Raw genomic sequence first — 20,482 nt, forward strand, 5'->3', positions numbered from 1 at the left:
GCGGACGCGTGCGGCGGCTGTTGCGAGAGAGACGAGCCGCGGCGATGAGCCCAGGTAAGAGTTGGGCGGGGCTGGGCTCCAAGGGGAGCCGCGGGAACGGAGGGCAGCAGAAGGGCATTCAGCAGGCGGCTCCCCGCTCGAAGCCCCGGGGCATCCCGGGTCCGCCCTTCTTGCACCTGCCGCACATCTGCTCGGCCCTAGGACTGCGCACCCGCTGCGGCCCCCTCCTCCGGCTGTGGCTTACAGGCTAGCTGCGCTGTCTGCCGCTGCTGCCCGCCCAGCGCGCCCTCGGGCGGCCGCTTGCGGAAAGCGCCGTGCCCCGCCCCAGGCCCGGCCTGACGCCATCCCTCCGCCCCGCCCCACCCTTTAGCCCTGACCCCGCCCCATTCCTCTGCCGCCTACAGGTCCCGCCCAGTCTCTCCGCCCCATCCCATCCCTGCGCCCCGCCCCAGCCTTCAGCCCCGCCCCTCCTAATTATCTCCGCACCGCCCTCCCCGCCCCATCCTTCCGCCCCGCCCCAGCCTTCGGCCCTGACCCCGCCCCGTTCCTCTGCCTCCCCGCAGCCCCGCCCCATCTCAGCCCTCCGCCCCGCCCCAGTCTTCAGCCCCGCCCCAGCCCCATCTCAGCCCCATTCCCTCTGCCCAGCCCCATTCCTCTGCCCCCAGCCCCGCCCAATCTCTCCGCTCCATCCGCCCTCAGCTCCGCCCTGCCCCAGCCCTCTGCCACGCCCCCACCTCCAGCGCCGCCGCGCCACGCCACGCCCCGCGACCGAACAGCCCGGGACGGTTCTGTTACAGAAAAGCAGCCCCAGGAAGAGGATGAAGTTGACTCCGTTCTCCTTTCAGCGTCCAAGATCCTAAATTCCTCGGAGGGGGTGAAGGAAAGTGGCTGCAGTGGCACAGGTAAAATCGCCAGGCCGTAAAAGGCTCCTTTAACTATACACAGGCGGCAGCAACTGGCCCGCGCCACCTGCTCACCTGGCGTGCTTCCCACGGCCGTGATGACACTGACAGCAGCCGCCACGGCACTCGCGCTTTGTGCCAATGCTGTTCTATCTAAGCACGTGATGGATCAACTCTTTAATTCTCACAACACTTTTACGCAGTAGGTGCTGTCAAGATCCCCATTTTGCAGATGAGGAAACGGGCACAGAGAGGTTAATTCCCTAAGGTCACACAAGCAGCATGGAATGGGGCGGGCATTCAGCAGGGCGGCTCCAGACTGCCTGTTGTCACCACCACGCTATCCTACGTTGCTTCTCTGAATGCTAAGTAAGAATTGTTGAGTTTTTTGGACACTAAAACGATATGCAGTCAGCCCTCGGTATCTGGGCGTTCCACATCCTTGGATTCAACAAACCACAGATGGAAGATATTCAGGGGGAAAAAACAATTTAAAAATAACAGTACCGCAATTTTTAAATGCAAATTTTGACAATATAACAGCCATTTACATAGCATTTACATTGTATAAGGTGTTACAAGTAATAGATGATTTAAAGTATACAGCAGGATATGCATAGAAGCTATGCAAATACTACCCCATTTTGTATTAGGGACTTGAGCATCTGCAGATTTTGCTATCCACAGAGGCTCTGGAACCAATCCCCTGTGGATATCCAAGGAGGAGTGTATACCTTTTCTAAAGAAAACTACTTTTGACAGTAAATATTTATAGACTACAGGATATTATACGGGGAGGATGTTTGAAATAACCACATAGCTAAAGTTTTCAAGCTCCACATAAACTATGAATAAGATGGGGGTACCCAGCTAGGGGAATCTGAGGACATTGAAGATGGAGTCCCAGGTGACTACACGCCTCTCAGAGGAGCCTGCTGTGAGGTGACATGCCGGGGAAGGAACAGAGCACAGGGCAGAAGAAGGGTCTAGACTGATGTGCCACACCTGGACCCCCAGTTGCCCCTCTGCAGGATGTGGATAATCCTGATGCCAGAGTACTGAGCCCCAAGAGGTCTGAGGTTGGGACAGGATTTCTGCACCGCCACCATCCAACATCTTCACAAAATGCCTTGTCGGGGCCCCGAGAGAAGAGACTAGAGCAGCCACACCTCAGCAGACAGAAGACACCCGGGTGCCCAGTGGAGGCCAGCAGGACAGGCACTGGCCAGTTCCCTCTCCACCCTCCTGCCTCCACCCATGAGATATGCAGGTTTCCCTGGGCAACCAGGAGAGGCAAAGGGGGTCCCTAAACGTAGGAGAAAGATCCTCACAGAGAGCTGAGACATTGAGGTAGCTCTGTATTTACCTCAAAGAGAGCATGTCAGGTCAGAGGAAATAGAAGTACCTTAATTTGGCAAGATCACATGTTTTCTAACACGAATGAGGCTTAGGGTTCTGGAGAAAGATGCCAACATTTATAGAAAATAGTTACATGCAAAACAGCACATGTATTTGTTTAAGAGTTACAGTCTTTCTTGTCAGAACACAGTGGTTACAGGTATGGGGTTGACACAGGACAGGTTCTCAATAAACACCAGTTATCTTGAGTCAGGGGCCACCCAGGAATCTCCTGCCTGCAACTACGGGCAAAACTAGGAGGTATGGCTGGCGCCCTTCTCTCTATTCTCCTGTTGACGCTTCATTGTCACCAAGTGATCCATTCCCGAGTACTGACAAAATAATGACCTGATATGCATAACTACTGCCAGGTTACAAAGAGTTATAGAATGTTCCTAAGGTCTCTATGATTTGAGAACTAGTGGTTAACCTAATTCACCCTTACTGGAATGGGTTTGTGAGAGACTTTTGAACTTGAGGATGACCAGGGTATTGTTCACAGCACCCTGTTCTACCCGAGTCTTCATTCATTCATTCATTCGTTTGTGGAGCATAGTCTTTTGAGCATCTGCTAAGTTTCAAGCGCTGTTCTAGGTGCTGGGGATCCAACAGTGAACAAGACATGCAAGATTCCCTGCCCACAGGGAGCTTACCTTCTAGTGAGGGAACGGACAGACAAAGGCTATTGTGTGTGTGTAAGGGGGGAATAAATTCTATGGAGAAAATAAGGCTGAGAAGGGGTGGAGAAATATTTGGAGTGGCAGAGGTGGGTGGGAAGCGTGTCATTTTAAACAGGGTGGTGGGAGAAGTCCTCACTCGGCAGGTCACATCTGAGCCAAGACCAGAAGGAGGTAAAGAAGCAATCTGTGCGGATTTCTAGGGAAAGAGCGTTGCAGGCAGAGAGAATGGCAACTGCAAAGACCCTGTGGTGGGAGTGTGGCTGGTGTGATTGAGGAACAGCTCTTGTAAATGGAGCAGAACAAATAGGGAAGGGCAGGAGGGAGGAACCAAGAGCGCGCTTTGTAGTTCCATGTATGAATTTGGGATTTATTCTGAGAAAATTGAGAAGCACTGGAGAATTTTGAAAAGGTTTCTCTTCCCTCCATCTTGACTAGAAATTTTGAATTTACCAAATAATCATCATATCGCCTCTGCAGCAATGACTTCATGTCTCTTGAGCATTCACTATGTGCCGTGCACTCAATAAGGACTTTACCTACAAACTGGACACTTGCCTGCAGTTACCCCTCACTGCAAGTGTGTGGCAAAGCTAGAATTCACATCTGGGCAGCAGGCAACCTGCTGCATAGCTCTTTGCATAATGACTGTGACAAAGCCTCATACAGAGGGTGTCACACCTCACAAAGCTTTGTAAGACAGGGACGTCTAGAAATGAACTTGAATTGTCACAGCAGAACTCAGTATTAGAACCTGCGGCCAGGCATGGTGGCTCACGCCTGTAATCCCAGCATTTCGGGAGGCCGAGGCAGGAGGATCACCTGAGGTCAAGAGTTTGAGACCAGCCTGGCCAACATGGTGAAACCCCATCTCTACTAAAAATACAAAAATTAGCCGGGTGTGGTGGCACATGCCTATAGTCCCAGCTACTCAGGAAGCTGAGGCAGGAGAATCGCTTGAACCCGCGAGGCAGAGGTTGCAATGAGAAGAACCTGAGAATTATAAAGCTTGCAGAGAGCCTGACATCCTATATAGAATCATTATCCTGTTGCATTTTCAGGACGTATTTGTTCCTCTTGGTCTGTTTGCTACAGGTATGCAGTCGATACTTTTTGTATACATTGAATACAATATTTTTTGCAGGCTCAGAATAAAAATTACCTCAAAAGTCATCACATTGATGACTCTCTTGTTTTTCACTTTTGACACAAATATGAAACAGCTGGAAATTTTAAGTTGAATGTAAGATGAGTACTATTCCTTACATTCCCAATAAACTCTAATCTTGGTGGGTGGGACCCTGTTTTCAGTTTGTTTATATGCCTCCCAATATTGTAATTTTAGCAGGGACTTGATAAATGATGAAGTGTGATTGTGTTTTATCTCCTGGGTTCTTGGATAATTTCCCTTCCAATTCTAGAATCACATAATTCTGTGTGACTAAGTTTTGTTGAGTTTTTAAATTACCTTTCCTTTGCGAATAAGTAGCAGCCAACATCTCTGAAACTCACAAGAAAAACAGAAAGTTATGTTAAAAGTTTTTAAAAATAGATGAATCCAACTCCCTGCCTGTTCTCTGCCTGCACGGAATCATTGCTGGAGAAAAACACTAACTTTTGAGTCATGCCATGAATCTAAAATGAGTCCTCAATGCTATTGGGAAAACTTACTTTAGTTCCACAGCAAATTCTTTTTCAAACCCTCTGCAAGAAAAGCTATTTCACTCCTCCTGTTCTCAAATCTCTAACACCTTTCTCCCTGGCCTCTCCCCTTGTAACATGGTCCCACACTTTATGAAAAAAGTAGAAGCACTCAGACCCAAACTCCTTCATTCTCACCCTTCACATTTGTGAAACCCGTATTCTAGGTCTTCTCCCATTTCAATGGAAGAATTGTCCTTGATCAATCAAAAGTGATTTCCTTTGGATCTCATCTCCTGTGGAATTCTCAAGTACCCAGCTTCTGCAATTAGCCTCCCTCATTGTCTAGAATTATTGCTTTTCTCCCTTTCTGCTATGTGATTCCAGCAGCAAACAAGGATGTTAGAATGTCTTGTGGTTAAAAAAACAAAACCAAACAAAACAAATTCCTTTAGCCAGATGTGGTGGCACACACCCGTGGTCCCAGCTACTCCAGAGGCTGACATGGGAGGATCGCTTGAGCCTTGGAGGTGGAGGTTGCAGTGAGCCAAGATGGCGCCACTGCACTCCAGCCTGGGCAACAGAGTGAGACCCCATCTCAAAAAAAGAAAAAAAATTCCCTCTTCAACTTCACATCTCTTCCAGGATGCTCTGTCGTCCCTTCCACAGTGAAACTAGAGAGAGCTACCTATTCTCCATGCCCACCAATCTCCACGTTCCATTCTCTCCTCAAGCACTTCCTTCGGGCTTCTATGCATGTCCTTCCGCATGGCCAGCAGTGACATCCGTGTTTGTTTGTTTGTTTGTTTTGAGATGGAGTTTCGCTCCTGCTGCCCAGGCTGGAGGGCAGTGGCACAGTCTCGGCTCACTGCAACCTCCACCTGCCAGGTTCAAGCAATTCTCCTGCCTCAGCCTCCTGAGTAGCTGGGATTACAGGCACGTGCAACCACGCGAGGCTAATTTTTTGTATTTTTAGTGGAGACAGGGTTTCACCTTGTTAGCCAGGATGGTCTCGATCTCCTGACCTCATGATCCGCCTGCCTCGGCCTCCCAAAGTGCTGGGATTACAGGTGTAAGCCACCGCACCCAGCCCACCCATGTTGAATGATGTGTTCATTGCTGCTCCCATGAACCATACACTGGTAGACCCACCTGGCTACTGGATATCTCTCCTATGATGTTTAACAGACAACCTAGCCTTAACATATCTAAAAATGTTTTTCTCCTAAAGTATGTTCCTACTCTACTGTTTTCCCCCAGTAAATGACATCATTACTCATCCATCTGCTCTCACCAAAAACCAAGGAGTCATCCTTCATTCCTCTCTCCTGGCCCCAATGAATCCTCCAGCAACGCTGCTGGCTTCATCTCCAAAATGTGTTCTGAATCCACCTACTTTTCCCCATTTTCCCCACCACCATTCCAGTCCAAGATATCTTCATCTCCACTTGGATTATTGCAATAGCCCTGCAATTGCCTTCTCACTCCCACCCCATAATCCATTATCATGTATCAGAGTGACCTGTAAACTTTTCAGTCAGAGGAGATCATTCCCATGATGGAAACCTTCGAAAGTTCCCCATTTTACTTGAAGGAAAAGCCAACCCACTCAGCTTGGCCTGGAGGCCCTGCATAATCTAGCCCCATCTCCTGCTCCGACGTGTCCTCATCTTGTGCTCCCGTGGGTTCATTAAGCTGCCTAGTAACAGTGCAATCACGCTGAGGCCAAAAAAGGTAGAAGAGGTGGAAGATGAAAAATAGATGTAGACAACATGTATAAATCCCATTGTTTTCTTTAAAATCTTTGATGTACTATATCCCTTTATTAAGTCTGTACATTTCTTTTGGTCTTATATTTCTTATTTGATTTTAGCTAAAGGAATCTTATATTTAGCTTTGAACTTGCAAATCTTCCTAATGAAAGAAAATCTGTACAGAAAAAGGAAGCTATTGCTGTAGGTATAGGAAGGAGAGAGAATGTTGAACAGTTGCATCATTCAGAATAAAATTGAAGGCTGAAAATATTTATGAGAATGATATCCTATCTTTGTGTTTAAATAAAGAGCTGTGTGGAAATTACGGTTACAGAACAGAATGTAAACATAAAACTTCACAGTGTATAAATCATATAACTAGCAAATATGAAAAGAGGGAAGTAGACATCGAAGGAAATAGAATGCTAATTTTCTCATCTCTCTTGGCAGGGAGTCAGTCAAAAAAATACAATAGAACTTTTTGTCATTGAAACAATAAAGATTTCAATCTCAATTCATGTTAATTTTCATTAGTTTACAGGGATCTCTTAGAAAATAATATCTCTCATGTAGTAAAAAAAAAAATCTAAATACTAGAAATAATTTCCACTACTTGCAGTTTTAAAAATTCTCTTAAATTCAAGTAAATATGGGTACTATTTATGTAAAATACCATTGATGTATAAAAGGACTCCACTTCGTCCACATATGTGCGTAGAGAGCTGACTGCAAGATGGCACCTAAAACTAACAGCAGTTTGTTGTGGGTGGCGGGATTCTAGGTGGTATATTCTTTCCGATGTGCACTTTGCTCTGGTTAAGTTCATTAGAAGAGATTACTTTAGAGTCTGAAAAACTTCGTGTTTCCTTCCTATGCTGGTCTGGGCCTTCCTTCAGTTCCTTATTTTTTAGATGAACAGTTCAGGATACCAGGAGTTTAGCTGCCATTTTATTCCCAAGAAGAGGCAAAGCTAAGCAAGACCCAGACAGACTTGGCCTCCCTCCCCGCCCTCTGACTGAAGGCTGGGTTCTTCAATAGCCAGGCAGCTCCAGGCTCCAAACCAGCGTTGCCCCTTTGGTGGTGAGGGTCAGAGGGCAATAGGGGTGCCGTACTTTGCAAGCAGCTTCTCTAACATCTGTCAGTCTGCCAATCCAAAGGAGATTCACTGACCTCTTTAAAAACTTAGGGCAGAAATTATCAGCCTAAGGAACATTCCATCATAGCTCACATTTTACTTAGGACACTGAAAGCTTTTATTAATACACTCTTTAATAAAAAGTTGACAAAGCAAGCAGCCTGACATGCAGACGAAGAGGAATGTAAGGAAATTTGCAAACATGGTGTAGTCTCCCCTGTTGCAGATCTATACTCTATTCAGGAAGGTATCAAGCAAGTGACATTCTGCCTATTATCAAAAGAAGTTGGAACACTTCTGTCTACTGTGTCTCAGTATCAGAGTCACCAAGCAAAACACAACAGTCAGGCACCAGATGGAACAACACTTTACTCACAGAGCGAAGAGATGAAGAGACGGAGCAAGATCAGCCTCAGTAGTGGGTGTTAGTTCCCCATAGCCAGAGGCCCCTCCTGGCCCGTCTGCAGTCTGTCTAGCAGGGGACAGATAGAGTAGTGGGGTTGGCCAGGTATCATATGACACATACTTAAGCAGAACAAAGGAGTACACACTGAGTCTGAAGCAGGGAGTGCTATCCCCACACATGGCAGCAAGTCCAGCACAGGCTGTGAGGACTTTAGAAAGAGTCCTCTTGGTAAAGACGTGTTCCAGGCCCAGGCCCATTCATACAGGGCCAAGAGGGGATCTAAAGACCACGAATGTGAAACTGCCCTTCCCAAGAGAAGCCACGTGTGGGTACTGTGCTAAGACAAAGACAAAAAATACGCTGTTGATCCAACTTGGTTTCCATAAGGGGAAAAGTGTCATAGAAATTTCATAGAAACTGAGGCCTATCTATATACTACTTTGCCAAGGGTCTCCCATAACATGAGGTGTATTAGTTTTTTTTTTTTTTTTTAATGTAATTTATATCCCAGAAACAAAGATATTTGATATTTGAGTTTTTCAGAGTTTTAAGTGTGGTGTTGCAAATTAATGGTGTACTCTAAAAGTAAAGACACTATTACAGCCTCAAGTGGATATATTAAGTCAAGCGAGAATGATCACTTAAGCTTATTGTGGGACTAGCACAGTGTGAATATCAGAAGTTCTCATTATCTCTGCCTCACTATCCAAGAGAGTTCGGAGACCGCTTTCTATTACAGGTATTACAAAATAAAATTTAAGAATTAGCTCACATGGTTTTTCAATTTTGCTTCTTAGAATATGGCTGCATAGCAGAATCAGAACACCAAATCCAACCACAATCAGCATTGAAAGTGAGTCTCTATTTCATTTTATTATCTCCAAAATTCTGGGTAAAGGCTGATCTTTTTCAGAACAAATACTCCCTAAATGCATGCAGGTTCTCCCACTTTATCCTCACAAAGATCTCCATGAAAGCACATTGGAGAGTTAGCAAAATGACTAACAATGTGAACCACCTGACCCTCATGGGATCCTTTCAAGTAATAGGCAACTTTGGGAGACATGAAATCATAACAATTCAATAATATGTTTACCTACCTAAAAATATTCAATTTCTTACTTTTGTCATAGGTCCTTCAGCATCAGTTGGAATCGTTTCAGGCTTTGCGAATGCAGACTTTGCAGAATGTCAGCATGGTATGTTTCTTTTAATCTATGTATGAAATACCTAACCTTAAAGTATCATCCCATCTTCTAAGCTGACGGTCACTAGCCAATGGATTAGCTGACACAGAATTTAATAATAGAGGTCACAGCATATTCTAGGCTCAAAATTTCTTTTAAGGAAACTACATTCTTCTCTCTGTTTCACTTGTGTTTGGAAGCAAGCCAAAACACGCAGCAGTCGCTGATTTTTTAAATATATGTTTAAAGTCCATATACAGACTACAAATAGGGACCCTCATCGTTAGTGACATAAAATCTAATTCAATCTGGCTTAGGGAAAAAATGCACTTTAACAGCTCAAGTAAATGAAAGTCCTGGAGAGAGCCCACTTCAGGATGGCTGAGTCCGCGTGATCAGGTCTTGTGTTGTCAGAACAGGTCTCACTCTGTATCCTGACTCTGCTTTCCACAGTACGGGATTCTCAGACTCCCTGTGGCGGTAGAAGATCTGCTAGAAGGTCTAGTTTTTTTTCCTTCCAAAGTCAAGTCAGAAAAGAGAGTACACTTTGCTTTGAGAAGGAGTTTTCGCTCTTGTCGCCCAGGCTGGAGTGCAGTGGCATGATCTTGGCTCCCTGTGACCTCTGCCTCCTGGGTTCAAGCACTTTTCCTGCCTCAGCCTCATGAGTAGCTGGGATTACAGGTGCCCACCACCATGCCTGGTTAATTTTTGTATTTTTAGTAGAGACCAGGTTTCACCCTATTAGCCAGGCTAGTCTTGAACTCCCGACCTTAAGTGATCTGCCCACCTCAACCTCCCAAAATGCTGGGATTACAGGCGTGAGTCACCGCACCCGGCTACACTTTGCTCATAATAGTTTAGACTGAGGTTCTTGGCCTGATTCAGATTGATCTCGACTGGGTCACAAGCAGTGCTTGAACCAATCACTGTCAGGTGGCTACTGTTCCCTGACTGGTTAGCGCTCAGTCAGGTGCTCCTGGGAGTCAGAGGCAGAATCAATACTACCATAACCACACTTCATCCAGAAGAAATAAGGAGAAGTATAAACAGAGGGCTGGAGTATGGATATTGGGGGTATGTAACACCCACAAATTCACTAAAGACCCAGTATAAACTTCATCCCAATGTTCTTATACTAAAAGCACCTGCAGGGAAATGGGAAGGGAAGATAACTCCTCCTAAAGGGGACAGAATAGATTCCAAAGGTCTCTTATTCAACAATGTAAAAATCAGACATCTAAAATCATTTGAATATAGTTCATAAAACTTTGTTTTACTAAATTGTTTCTGACTTTATAACAATTAAGGCATAATTTTCTTAAAGATTAATGATAAAGATTACAATAAATTAAGTAGCTTTTATTTATATTCTATACGATGGGAAAGACTTTATGGGCAGGAAATTTAAACACACCTTTTAATTATAACGTCTATTATTCCTGTACATTCATAAGTTTACAAATCTGAAATCAAATTTTTCTCAACTTTTACAGGTACAGTCGGAAATCAGTGAAATATTGAACAAAAGTATTATTGAAGTAGAAAACCCACAATTTAGCTCAGAAAAAAATCTGGTGTTTGGTGCGCGCATTGAAAAGAATTTGGTATGTTATTCTATAGAAATCATTTCTCTATGTAGGTACTTCAAAACGTGACTACCATCAGTTCCTTTCACTTTACGTGATCCCCTTTGTTATAGGAAAAATGGACCATCAGAGATGAAAATAAGGAAAGTCCAGTCCTGAAACCCTTAAAAGATGTGTGTTTTTTTACCTCTGTTCTTCTGCAATTTGCCCATTTCTCCTGAGCATCTGGAAGGGACATTTGACTTCGTTCAGATCCCGAAAGATTCCCAAGTAAATTCAAATACAAGGCAGTTTTTATAGCTAATCTATTCACTTAGGATTGACGTAGGTCTAAGTGACGTGGTAAATTCCCTAGAAAAGCTCCAAACCAAAGTTACCATCACTGTGTCCACACTGACTCGAATTCACACTTCCGGGATAGTCACAGTCCTAAAATCACCTGAAAGGAGTGCAAGCTAAGGTTAACAAATAGCTCAGAATTAGAAACATTCATTTGCCTGAAACTCCCATTTGACCTATCGGTTTCATCTTCCCCACCTACCTATGATGGCCTCTTGAAGGACGCTAAATTTCTATATTTCTGAAATTGAGGAGTTGGCCCATGTATCTTACCCCAAAGAAAATAAGAGCAAGTTCTAAGCAAATTGTGAAGACCAGAGTTACAGATCTCAAAACAACTGTTGGAGAAAATAAATCATACTTGTTATGCTCCTTTGCTGTGGAAATGGGTAAAATGCTTGTCTAGGGTAAATAAATAAATCCTCCACAAAATATTATCTGTACTGCTTGGACATGTGGCAAATGACAATACGTTTATAGTGTACTTCTTGTTACAGCCTACAGAGAATCAAGAAGAAAACCTTTCTCTGGAGAAAAGTCGTCATTTTAAGGATTCCAAGACATTTCATTCAGTGGAAGAAAAATTAAGTGGTGATAGTGTCAACAGTCTCTCTCAAAGTATAAATGTTCCATCCCAGATACATTTCGAGGACACTTTAACTCTGAGAACTTCAACAGACAATTTATCTTCAGACATAATTATACACCCTTCAGAAAATTCTGACATCTTGAAGAATTACAATAACTTTTATCATTTTCTACCTACTGCACCTCAAAATGTGATGTCTCAAGCTGATACGGTAATTCTGGATAAATCCAAAATTACTGTGCCTTTTCTCAAGCATGGATTTTGTGAAAATTCAGATGACATTTGCCATTCTAGCAAACAAATGAAAGGAGAGCTCCAAAAGGCACACGGTAGGGAAGTGGCACTTGCAAATGAACTTCAGACTTTCAAAACTGATCCAAATGTTCAAAGTAATGATAAATATGACCTGTCCCCTATTCACCAGGAAAAAATGAACTTTATTAAGGAAGAAAACATGGACGGTAACTTCAATGAAGATATAAAATCAAAGAGAATCTCAGAATTAGAGGCATTAGTAAACAAATTACTCCCCTTCAGGGAAACTGTGTCAAAATTCCATGTACATTTTTGTAGAAAATGTAAAAAATTGTCCAAGAGTGAAACACACAGGGGAAAGAGAAATGAGAAAAACAATAAAGAAATTCCCATCACTGGCAAAAATATTACAGATTTAAAATTCCATTCCAGAGTTCCAAGATACACACTGTCATTCCTCGACCAAACAAAACACGAAATGCAGGACAAAGAAAGACAACCATTTTTAGTAAAACAAGGCTCGATAATATTTGAAAATGAGAAAACTTCCAAAGCGAACTCCGTTACTGAGCAGTGTGTTGCAAAAATTCAGTACTTACAGGATTACCTAAAAGAATCTGTGCAGATACAGAAAAAAGTAACAGAACTGGAGAATGAAAATCTGAAACTTAAGTCCAAAATGAAACCTCTTATCTTTACCACACAATCTCTTATACAGAAAGTTGAAACATATGAAAAGCAACTTAAGAACCTGGTTGAAGAAAAGAGTACTATTCAGTCTAAGTTAAGTAAAGCAGAAGAAGACAGCAAAGAGTGTCTTAAAGAATTTAAAAAAATAATTAGTAAATATAATGTTCTCCAAGGCCAAAATAAAACTCTAGAGGAAAAAAACATACAACTTTCTTTAGAGAAGCAACAAATGATGGAAGCATTAGATCAACTAAAAAGTAAGGAACACAAAACTCAAAGTGATATGGCCATTGTCAATAATGAAAATAATCGAATGAGTATAGAAATGGAAGCAATGAAAACCACTATTCTATTGATACAAGATGAAAAAGAAATATTAGAGAAAAAAACAGACCAGCTTCTAAAAGAAAAAAGCTCACTTGAAAATGAACTAAAAGAAAACCAGCTAGAGATAATGCAGCTAAAAGAGAAAGAAAGATTGGCAAAAACCGAACAAGAGACACTTCTTCAAATAATAGAAACAATTAAAGATGAAAAACTCAACCTTGAAACAACATTACAAGAATCTGCTGCTGCCAGACAAATTATGGAAAGAGAAATTGAGAATATTCAAACCTACCAATCTACTGCAGAAGAGAATTTTCTGCAAGAAATAAAAAACGCAAAATCAGAAGCAAGTATTTATAAGAACAGCTTGTCGGAAATTGGCAAGGAATGTGAAATGTTATCAAAAATGGTAATGGAAACCAAAACAGATAATCAGATTCTAAAAGAAGAACTAAAGAAACATAGTCAAGAAAATGTAAAATTTGAAAACAGCATCAGTAGACTTACTGAAGACAAAATACTTTTAGAAAATTATGTAAGAAGCATAGAAAATGAAAGGGATACCTTGGAATTTGAGATGCGGAACCTTCAACGAGAATATTTAAGTTTAAGTGATAAAATTTGTAGTCAGCATGATGACCCTTCAAAATCAACTTATATTTCAAGAAGAGAGAAATTCCATTTTGACAACTATATTCGTGAAGATGCTTCTAGTCCTCGGAGTAGGCCTTTGGCTTCGGATTTGAAAGGTACGCAAGTCCTGGTAGATTAGTAGAGATGTATTTAAGATTCTTTTAGCCTATTGGGCGCTAGTCAGAGTACAGAAATAAGGAGGAAACTTTAAGATGAATACAATTTTGTTGTGTAAAATTTGTATCTAATGTATTATACAGTGAAATTATTTAGGAAATTTTTCTAGATAAAATTTAATTTTATTTATATTAATTAGGTACATTGTATGTGTACAAAGCAACTTTGGCAGTGAACAAGAGGGAGTTAATTATTATTTTAAAGTATAAGTAGTACTCCCACCTTAAAAGAATTCTTTTTTTTACTCTAGGAATTCCAAGTAAACTATATCAATTGCTTCCATCCAAGATCTATAAATAAACTGCTAAAATCAATGTTTCAAAACCTTTGTCCAAGTACTTTTTCCCCCCCACAAAACAATTTTAAATTATATGATTACATTAACCTGGTAATTGATTAGACTAGTTTTTAAAATCAGAAATTGGAATTAGGTATATATTTTATATTGTCAAGAACAGTGGCGAAGGTGAGATTTTACTCAACTAGTAAGCTCATATTTTAGCCTGCTACAGTTTTGTGGGTTCTGGTGGAAGGCACAAGACTCCTGAGTGAGAGATAGAGGAGAGTTTGTTACAATAGCAGGAGTCAGAGTATCAGCATGTCTGCATTGGTTCTCCAAGCCCCAATTTCTATAAGCAGCATAAAGAGGATCACACAGTGGGTTGCATTACAGGAGAGAGCGAGCTTAGAAACCCAAACATTACTAGGCCGGGCGCGGTGGCTCAAGCCTGTAATCCCAGCACTTTGGGAGGCCGAGACGGGCGGATCACGAGGTCAGGAGATCGAGACCATCCTGGCGAACACGGTGAAACCGCGTCGCGAACACGGTGAAACCCCGTCTCTACTAAAAAAAAAAATACAAAAAACCAGCCGGGCGAGGTGGCGGGCGCCTGTAGTCCCAGCCACTTGGGAGGCTGAGGCAGGAGAATGGCGGGAACCCGGGAGGCGGAGCTTGCAGTGAGCTGAGATCCGGCCACTGCACTCCAGCCCGGGCGACAGAGCGAGACTCCGTCTCAAAAAAAAAAAAAAAAAGAAACCCAAATATGATAATGGCTAGTAAGATGCCTGCCCTTTGCTGTAGGTGGAAACATTGCGCTGGACAATAAGCATGCCTGCCCTGGCTCCACAGGAAACACAATCTCTAGCTTGCAAGGTGGCACACACCTGTCCTGTGCTCCAGAGACACTCTGTCTTCCAAGACCGCTATTCAAATGTTCCTTGTTGAATTTTGCGCAGTGCTTTTCCTGCGTTTATTGAGGTGATCCTGTTTTACTCCTTCAATCTGTCAATATGGTAAATTATGTTAATTTTGAAATATTCACCTTGAATTCCTGGGATAAACTCCACTAGGTGATGTTGTATTATTCTTTTATTATATATTCCCGGATTCAATTTGATAATATTTTGTTAAGGATTTCTGCTTCTATATTCAGAAGGATGTTGGTCTGTTTTATTTTCTCGTAATGTCTTTGTCTGGCTTTGGTATCGGGAAAATCCTGTTGGGAAGGGTTTCCCCTCCTCTATTTTCTGAATGTGTGTAGGATTGGTGTGATATTATTCCTTCCTTAAATATTTAAATATGTAATACTCATACATATTTGGAAGATATGTAATATGTAAATATCCACCAGAGGGCCTGGGTTTTTCTAAATGGGAAGGTTTTACATTGCTAAATGATTTCTATTAATGTAGAACCATGCAGATTTTCTATTTCTTGAGTGAGGGTTGATAATTTGTATGTTCTGAGGAATTTGTACATTTCATGTAAGTTCTCAAATGTATTATCATAAAGTTGTTCATAATATTCCTTATTAGCATTTTAACATTCGAAGGACTTACAGCGATGTCCCTTCTTCAATTTCTGACATTGGTAATTTGGGGGTTCTTTTTTCTTTATCATTCTTGCTAGAGTTTTAGCAATTTTATTTTTCTTTTAAAAAATCAGCTTATTATTTCATTGATTTTTCTCGCCGCTTTGTTTTTTATTCCATTGATTTCTGTTCCTATTTAGTAATTTCATTCCTTTGGGTTATCTGGGGCTAATTGGCTCCTTCACTAGTTTCGTACCCACATTAACTGCGCCACAGAGTCTGGTATGTTTTCATTTTCATTCAGTTCAAAATATTTTCGTTTTCACTTGTGATTTATTCTTTGACCCAATGGATTAGAAGTGAGTTGCTTGATTTCTAAATGTTTGGAGATTTTCAGTGATTTTTCTTTTATTGATTTCTAATTAATTCTGTCTTGATCAGAGAACATGCTCTATAATCTTATTTAATTTATGGAGACATGTTTTATTGCCCAGAATATGGTCTGTCTTGGTTGATGTTTCAGGTGAACTGGAGTGTTCTATAAATGTCAACTAAGTAAACGTGTTGACAGGATTGAGCAAATCTATGTCTGTACTGATCTGGTGTCTGCTTGTTCTAACAGTTACTGATAGAGGAATAGAGAAGTTGATTTGTTCATTCTATAAATTTGTTTAATGTGTTTTAAAGCTATTTTATTTTATTTTATTTTACTGTTATTATTTTTTTTTTAGATGGAGTCTTAGTGCTGTCAGCCCAGGCTGCAGTGCAATGGAACAATCTCAGCTCACTGCAACCTCCACCTCCCGGGTTCCAGCAATTATCCTGTCTCAGCCTCCTGAGTAGCTGAGATTACAGGCGCCCACCACCATGTCTGGCCAATTTTTGTATTTTTAGTAAAAATGGGGTTTCACCATGTTGGCCAGACTGGTCTCGAGCTCCTGACCTCAGGTGATCCACCCACCTCAGTCTCCCAAATTGCTGGGATAACAGGCATGAGCCACCATGCCCGGCCAAAGCTCTTTTATTCGTGCACACACATTTAGCACTATTATGTCCGCTTGGTAAACTGATACCCTTATTATTATGAAATAACCCTCTTTATCCCTAGGGGTATTCCTTGTTCTAAAGTCTCTGATATTAATATAGCCCCTCTAGTTGTCTTTAGATTGGTGTTTGCATAGTATATCTTTTTGCATGCTTTTATATTTATTTTGTAATGATGAATCAGTAAGAGAAACTCTGAATAGTTAAATAATGAATATATACCATGAAAATGGATTAGTAAATCCTGGAAATCAAATATAAATCAAAGAACTAAAGCATTAAGAAAATAACTAATGGTGAGCACTATATCCATTTAAATACAAAATTAAGATTAAAGAACTATGAGAATTGTGGTTACAAAATAGAGTGTTAGTATTAAAAAACATTGACAATATAAAACAAGCAATATAACTGAAAAGTTAGGCACATCCTTTTACTTTTAACCTACCTTTGTCTGTTTTGTTTACTGCTGAATCCCAGTGCCCAGAGCCATGCCTGGAATATAGCAAGCACTCAACATTTGCTAAATGAATGATGAATTAACAGGCTGCCATTACACTAGACTATTAGGCATAGGCTGGGCCTTCACTCTGTACAAATGTTATAAGGAGTTTTAAGTATCAAGAAGTTTAGACAAAATTAGCTGGATGGGGTGGTACATACCTGTAGTCCCAGCTACTCATGAGACTGAGGTAGGAGGATCACTTGACCTCAGGAGTTTGAGGTTGCAGTGAGCTATGATTGTGCCACTGCACTCCAGCCTGGGTGACAGGGTGAGACCCCATCTCTTAACAACAGCAAAGTTTAGACGAGATGACATTTTAGGTTCCTTCCTTCCTTCCTTCCTTCCTTCCTTCCTTCCTTCCTTCCTTCCTTCCTTCCTTCCTTCCTTCCTTCCTTCCTTCTTTCCTTTCTTCCTCCCTCCCTCCTCCCCTCCCTCCCTCCCTCTCTCCCTCCTTTCTTTCTTTCTTTCTTTTTTTTTTTTTTGAGACAGAGTCTTGCTCTGTGGCTCAGGCTGGAGTGCAGTGGCCTCATCTCAGGTCACTGCAACCTCCGCCTCCCGGGTTCAAGCTATTCTCCTGCTTCAGCCTCCTGAGTAGCTGGGACTATAGGCATGTGCCACCATGCCCAGCTTATTTCTGTATTTTTAGTAGAGACGAGGTTTCACTATGTTGGCCAGGCTGGTCTCAAACTCCCGACCGTAAGTGATCCTCCTGCCTCAGCCTCCCAAAGTGCTGGGATTACAGGCATGAGCCACCGCGCCCGACCATTTTAGGTCACTTTCTAACAGTAGTGTAATGATTTCAAATTGCTTTATGAAGATTTTTGGAAATATATATATTGGGGGGAGGGAGGATAATATATGTTTTTCTAGCTATCTCCCATAGGCTTATAGCCTGCCCCCTTAATAAGGTGTGAGGAGGAATAAACTGGAAACAGGTCCTCTCAGTCTTTTTTCTTGTAAACTAACATGTGTTGTATAGTTGATTTCCTACAAGTAAGTAACCTCCATCTTACCCTGCTCTCTAATGTTGGTAAAGGCTGTAGAGTGACTAATATAACTTGAAAGCAGCCAGAGGCTAGGCGTGGTGGCTCACTCCTGTAATCCCAGCACTTTGGGAGGCTGAGGTGGGCGGATCACCTGACATCAGGAGTTCAAGGCCAGCCTGACCAACATGGTGAAACCCTGTCTCTACTAAAAATACAAAATTAGCTGGGCGTGGTGGCAGGCGCCTGTAATCCCAGCTACTCAGGAGGCTGAGGCAGGAGAATGGCGTGAACCCAGGAGGCAGAGGTTGCAGTGAGCCGAGATCACGCCTTTGTACTCTGGCCTGTGCAACAAGAGCGAAATTCCGTCTCAAAAAAAAAAAAAAAAAAGCGAGAAGGCTGAGGTGGAAGGATCGTTTGAGCCTAGGAGTTGGAGACAAGTGTGGGCAGCATAGGGAGACCTTGTCTCCATAGAAACTTTGAAAAATTATCCAGGTGTGGTGGCATATGCCTCTGGTCCCAGCTACTCAGGAGGCTGTGGCAGGATTGCTTGAGCCTGGGAGGTTGAGGCTGCAGTAAGCCATGATCACACCACTGCACTCCAACCTCGGCGACAAAGACTAAGACCCTGTCTCAGAAAAAAAAAAGAAAAACAAGCAAGACTCTGTGGCTTTGCCAGTGCTAGTTGTGCTAACTTGGACAAATTAGTTCGTCTTTCTCTAACTCCATTTGTTGTTAGATGTAGATTAAGAGATTAATAATTTAAAATATTAATATGGAATGCACATGGAATGGTATCTGGCACATTGCATTATATAAGTGTTATATAATGCTACTAACTTACTTTTGACATTGTAACAAAATACCACAAGGGAAAATTCAGTTATAATTGATGAAAATTCAAATTAACAAATTACCTTACAACTTATTTACAACACATTATTTGATGGATAATGATCTAGTGGTTGTTTTTGTTTTGTTTTGTTTTTGTCTGTTTGTTTTTAGAGACAGGGTCTCACCATGTGGCCCAGCCTCAAGCTCCTGGGTTCTGGTGATCCTCCTGCCTTGGTCTCCCAAAATGCCGGGATTACAGGTGTGGGCCACTGTACCCAACCTTAATAGACTGATACATATTTTTTATTTATTTTACAGCTTATAAAATATTTTAAATTCGGTTTTCATAATTCTTCCAGGTAGATAATACAGATGGCAGATAATACAAGAGTCTTAAGAAGTTAATTTGCTCTACTATAGACAGCTATAATAGTAATAGGTTGAACCTGGTTTTTGTTTTGTTTTGTTTTGTTTTTTGAGATGGAGTCTCACTGTGTTGTCCAAGCTGGAGTGCAGTGGTGCAATCTTGGCTCAATGCAACCTCCACCTCCCAGGTTCAAGCAATTCTCCTGCCTCAGCTTCCCCAGTAGCTGGGATTACAGTTGCCCGCCACCATGCCTGGCTAATTTTTGTATTTTTGATAGAGACAGTGTTTCACTATATTGATCAGGCTGGTCGCGAACTCCTGACCTCAAGTAATTCACCCAGCTTGGCCTCCCAAAGTGTTGGGATTACAGGCGTGAGCCAGCGAGCCCGGCCTTAAACTTGGCTTATTATTCTTAATGCATGTTCCACATTTATATACAAAAGGAGCAGGCAGTCTCTGAAGAAGCAGGATAAGATTTCAAAAACTATAATGTACTACTGCTTAACTTTCTTGAGGTGCTACTGCTTAACTTTCTCTCTGCTTAACAGTTCTTACTAGAGCGTCTCCCTTAAAGTTAAGCCTTTCTTCCATGTTAGGTCAACATCCACAATTATTCTTTCAGATTTGAGCCTTGAACAGATGTAAGTAGACGGTTTGTAGCAGAGGCTGATGTCTGGCTAAGCAAGCTTATTTCTTCCATTACTCACTGATGATGGATGCAGAAAACTACTCATGTCATACAGGCATCGTAACAGGAGAGTAGATAACTAGATGTGTAAGTTGTCAGTAGGGGACACCAGAGTCGTGGCTGAGTCTGAGGAATAAAGCTGTTTCACAGGAAACTACCTCATGTTGTATTGTTACATTTTCAAAGTTAAAAGAAGAGGCAATAATTGTAAGAAAATAATCCACAGGCATCATAACTAGTTTGCACCCGTCAGATCAAACGTGTGTGCATGCTTTCCTCTACCAATGCTTAGAGAAATCTTCATCATTTTACATATCTCATTATTCCCATTGCTGGTTCCATATTTGGTTTTCTGTAAACTGACAAAATACATTTATATAAAATCCAGATAAGGTCTGTCAATTGTCACACTGCTGCTAAAACCCTTCAGGAAAGCATTAGATTAGTGTTCCCATCTATGAATATGATATGAAGTGTGTTGTCTTAAAAAGGCATATTAATAAAAATTAACTATAGTTAAAAGACAGATTAAAATGAACAATTATAATTTTTAA

The 20,482-nt window shown here is 41.8% G+C and overlaps 1 protein-coding gene across 3 annotated transcripts in view; it reads left to right on the top strand.

Moving 5' to 3' along the window:
- The window catches only part of CCDC110 (coiled-coil domain containing 110), a 27,125-nt gene continuing 6,643 nt past the window's right edge, over positions 1 to 20,482 (top strand). Inside the window, exons 1-7 of one of the 3 annotated variants that reach the window (XM_010377955.2) lie at positions 45 to 54; positions 798 to 902; positions 8,711 to 8,766; positions 9,047 to 9,112; positions 10,594 to 10,704; positions 11,523 to 13,635; positions 13,947 to 13,996. In XM_010377955.2, coding sequence (XP_010376257.2) covers positions 45 to 54; positions 798 to 902; positions 8,711 to 8,766; positions 9,047 to 9,112; positions 10,594 to 10,704; positions 11,523 to 13,635; positions 13,947 to 13,996 — 2,511 coding nt within the window. Of the gene's footprint in view, positions 55 to 797; positions 903 to 8,710; positions 8,767 to 9,046; positions 9,113 to 10,593; positions 10,705 to 11,522; positions 13,636 to 13,946; positions 13,997 to 20,482 lie in introns of those variants that run through there. The other 2 variants (XM_010377954.2, XM_010377956.2) reach the window with 2 other exon arrangements.

The sequence above is a fragment of the Rhinopithecus roxellana genome, chromosome 2 (assembly GCF_007565055.1).
Source record: "Rhinopithecus roxellana isolate Shanxi Qingling chromosome 2, ASM756505v1, whole genome shotgun sequence".
NCBI lineage: Eukaryota > Metazoa > Chordata > Mammalia > Primates > Cercopithecidae > Rhinopithecus > Rhinopithecus roxellana.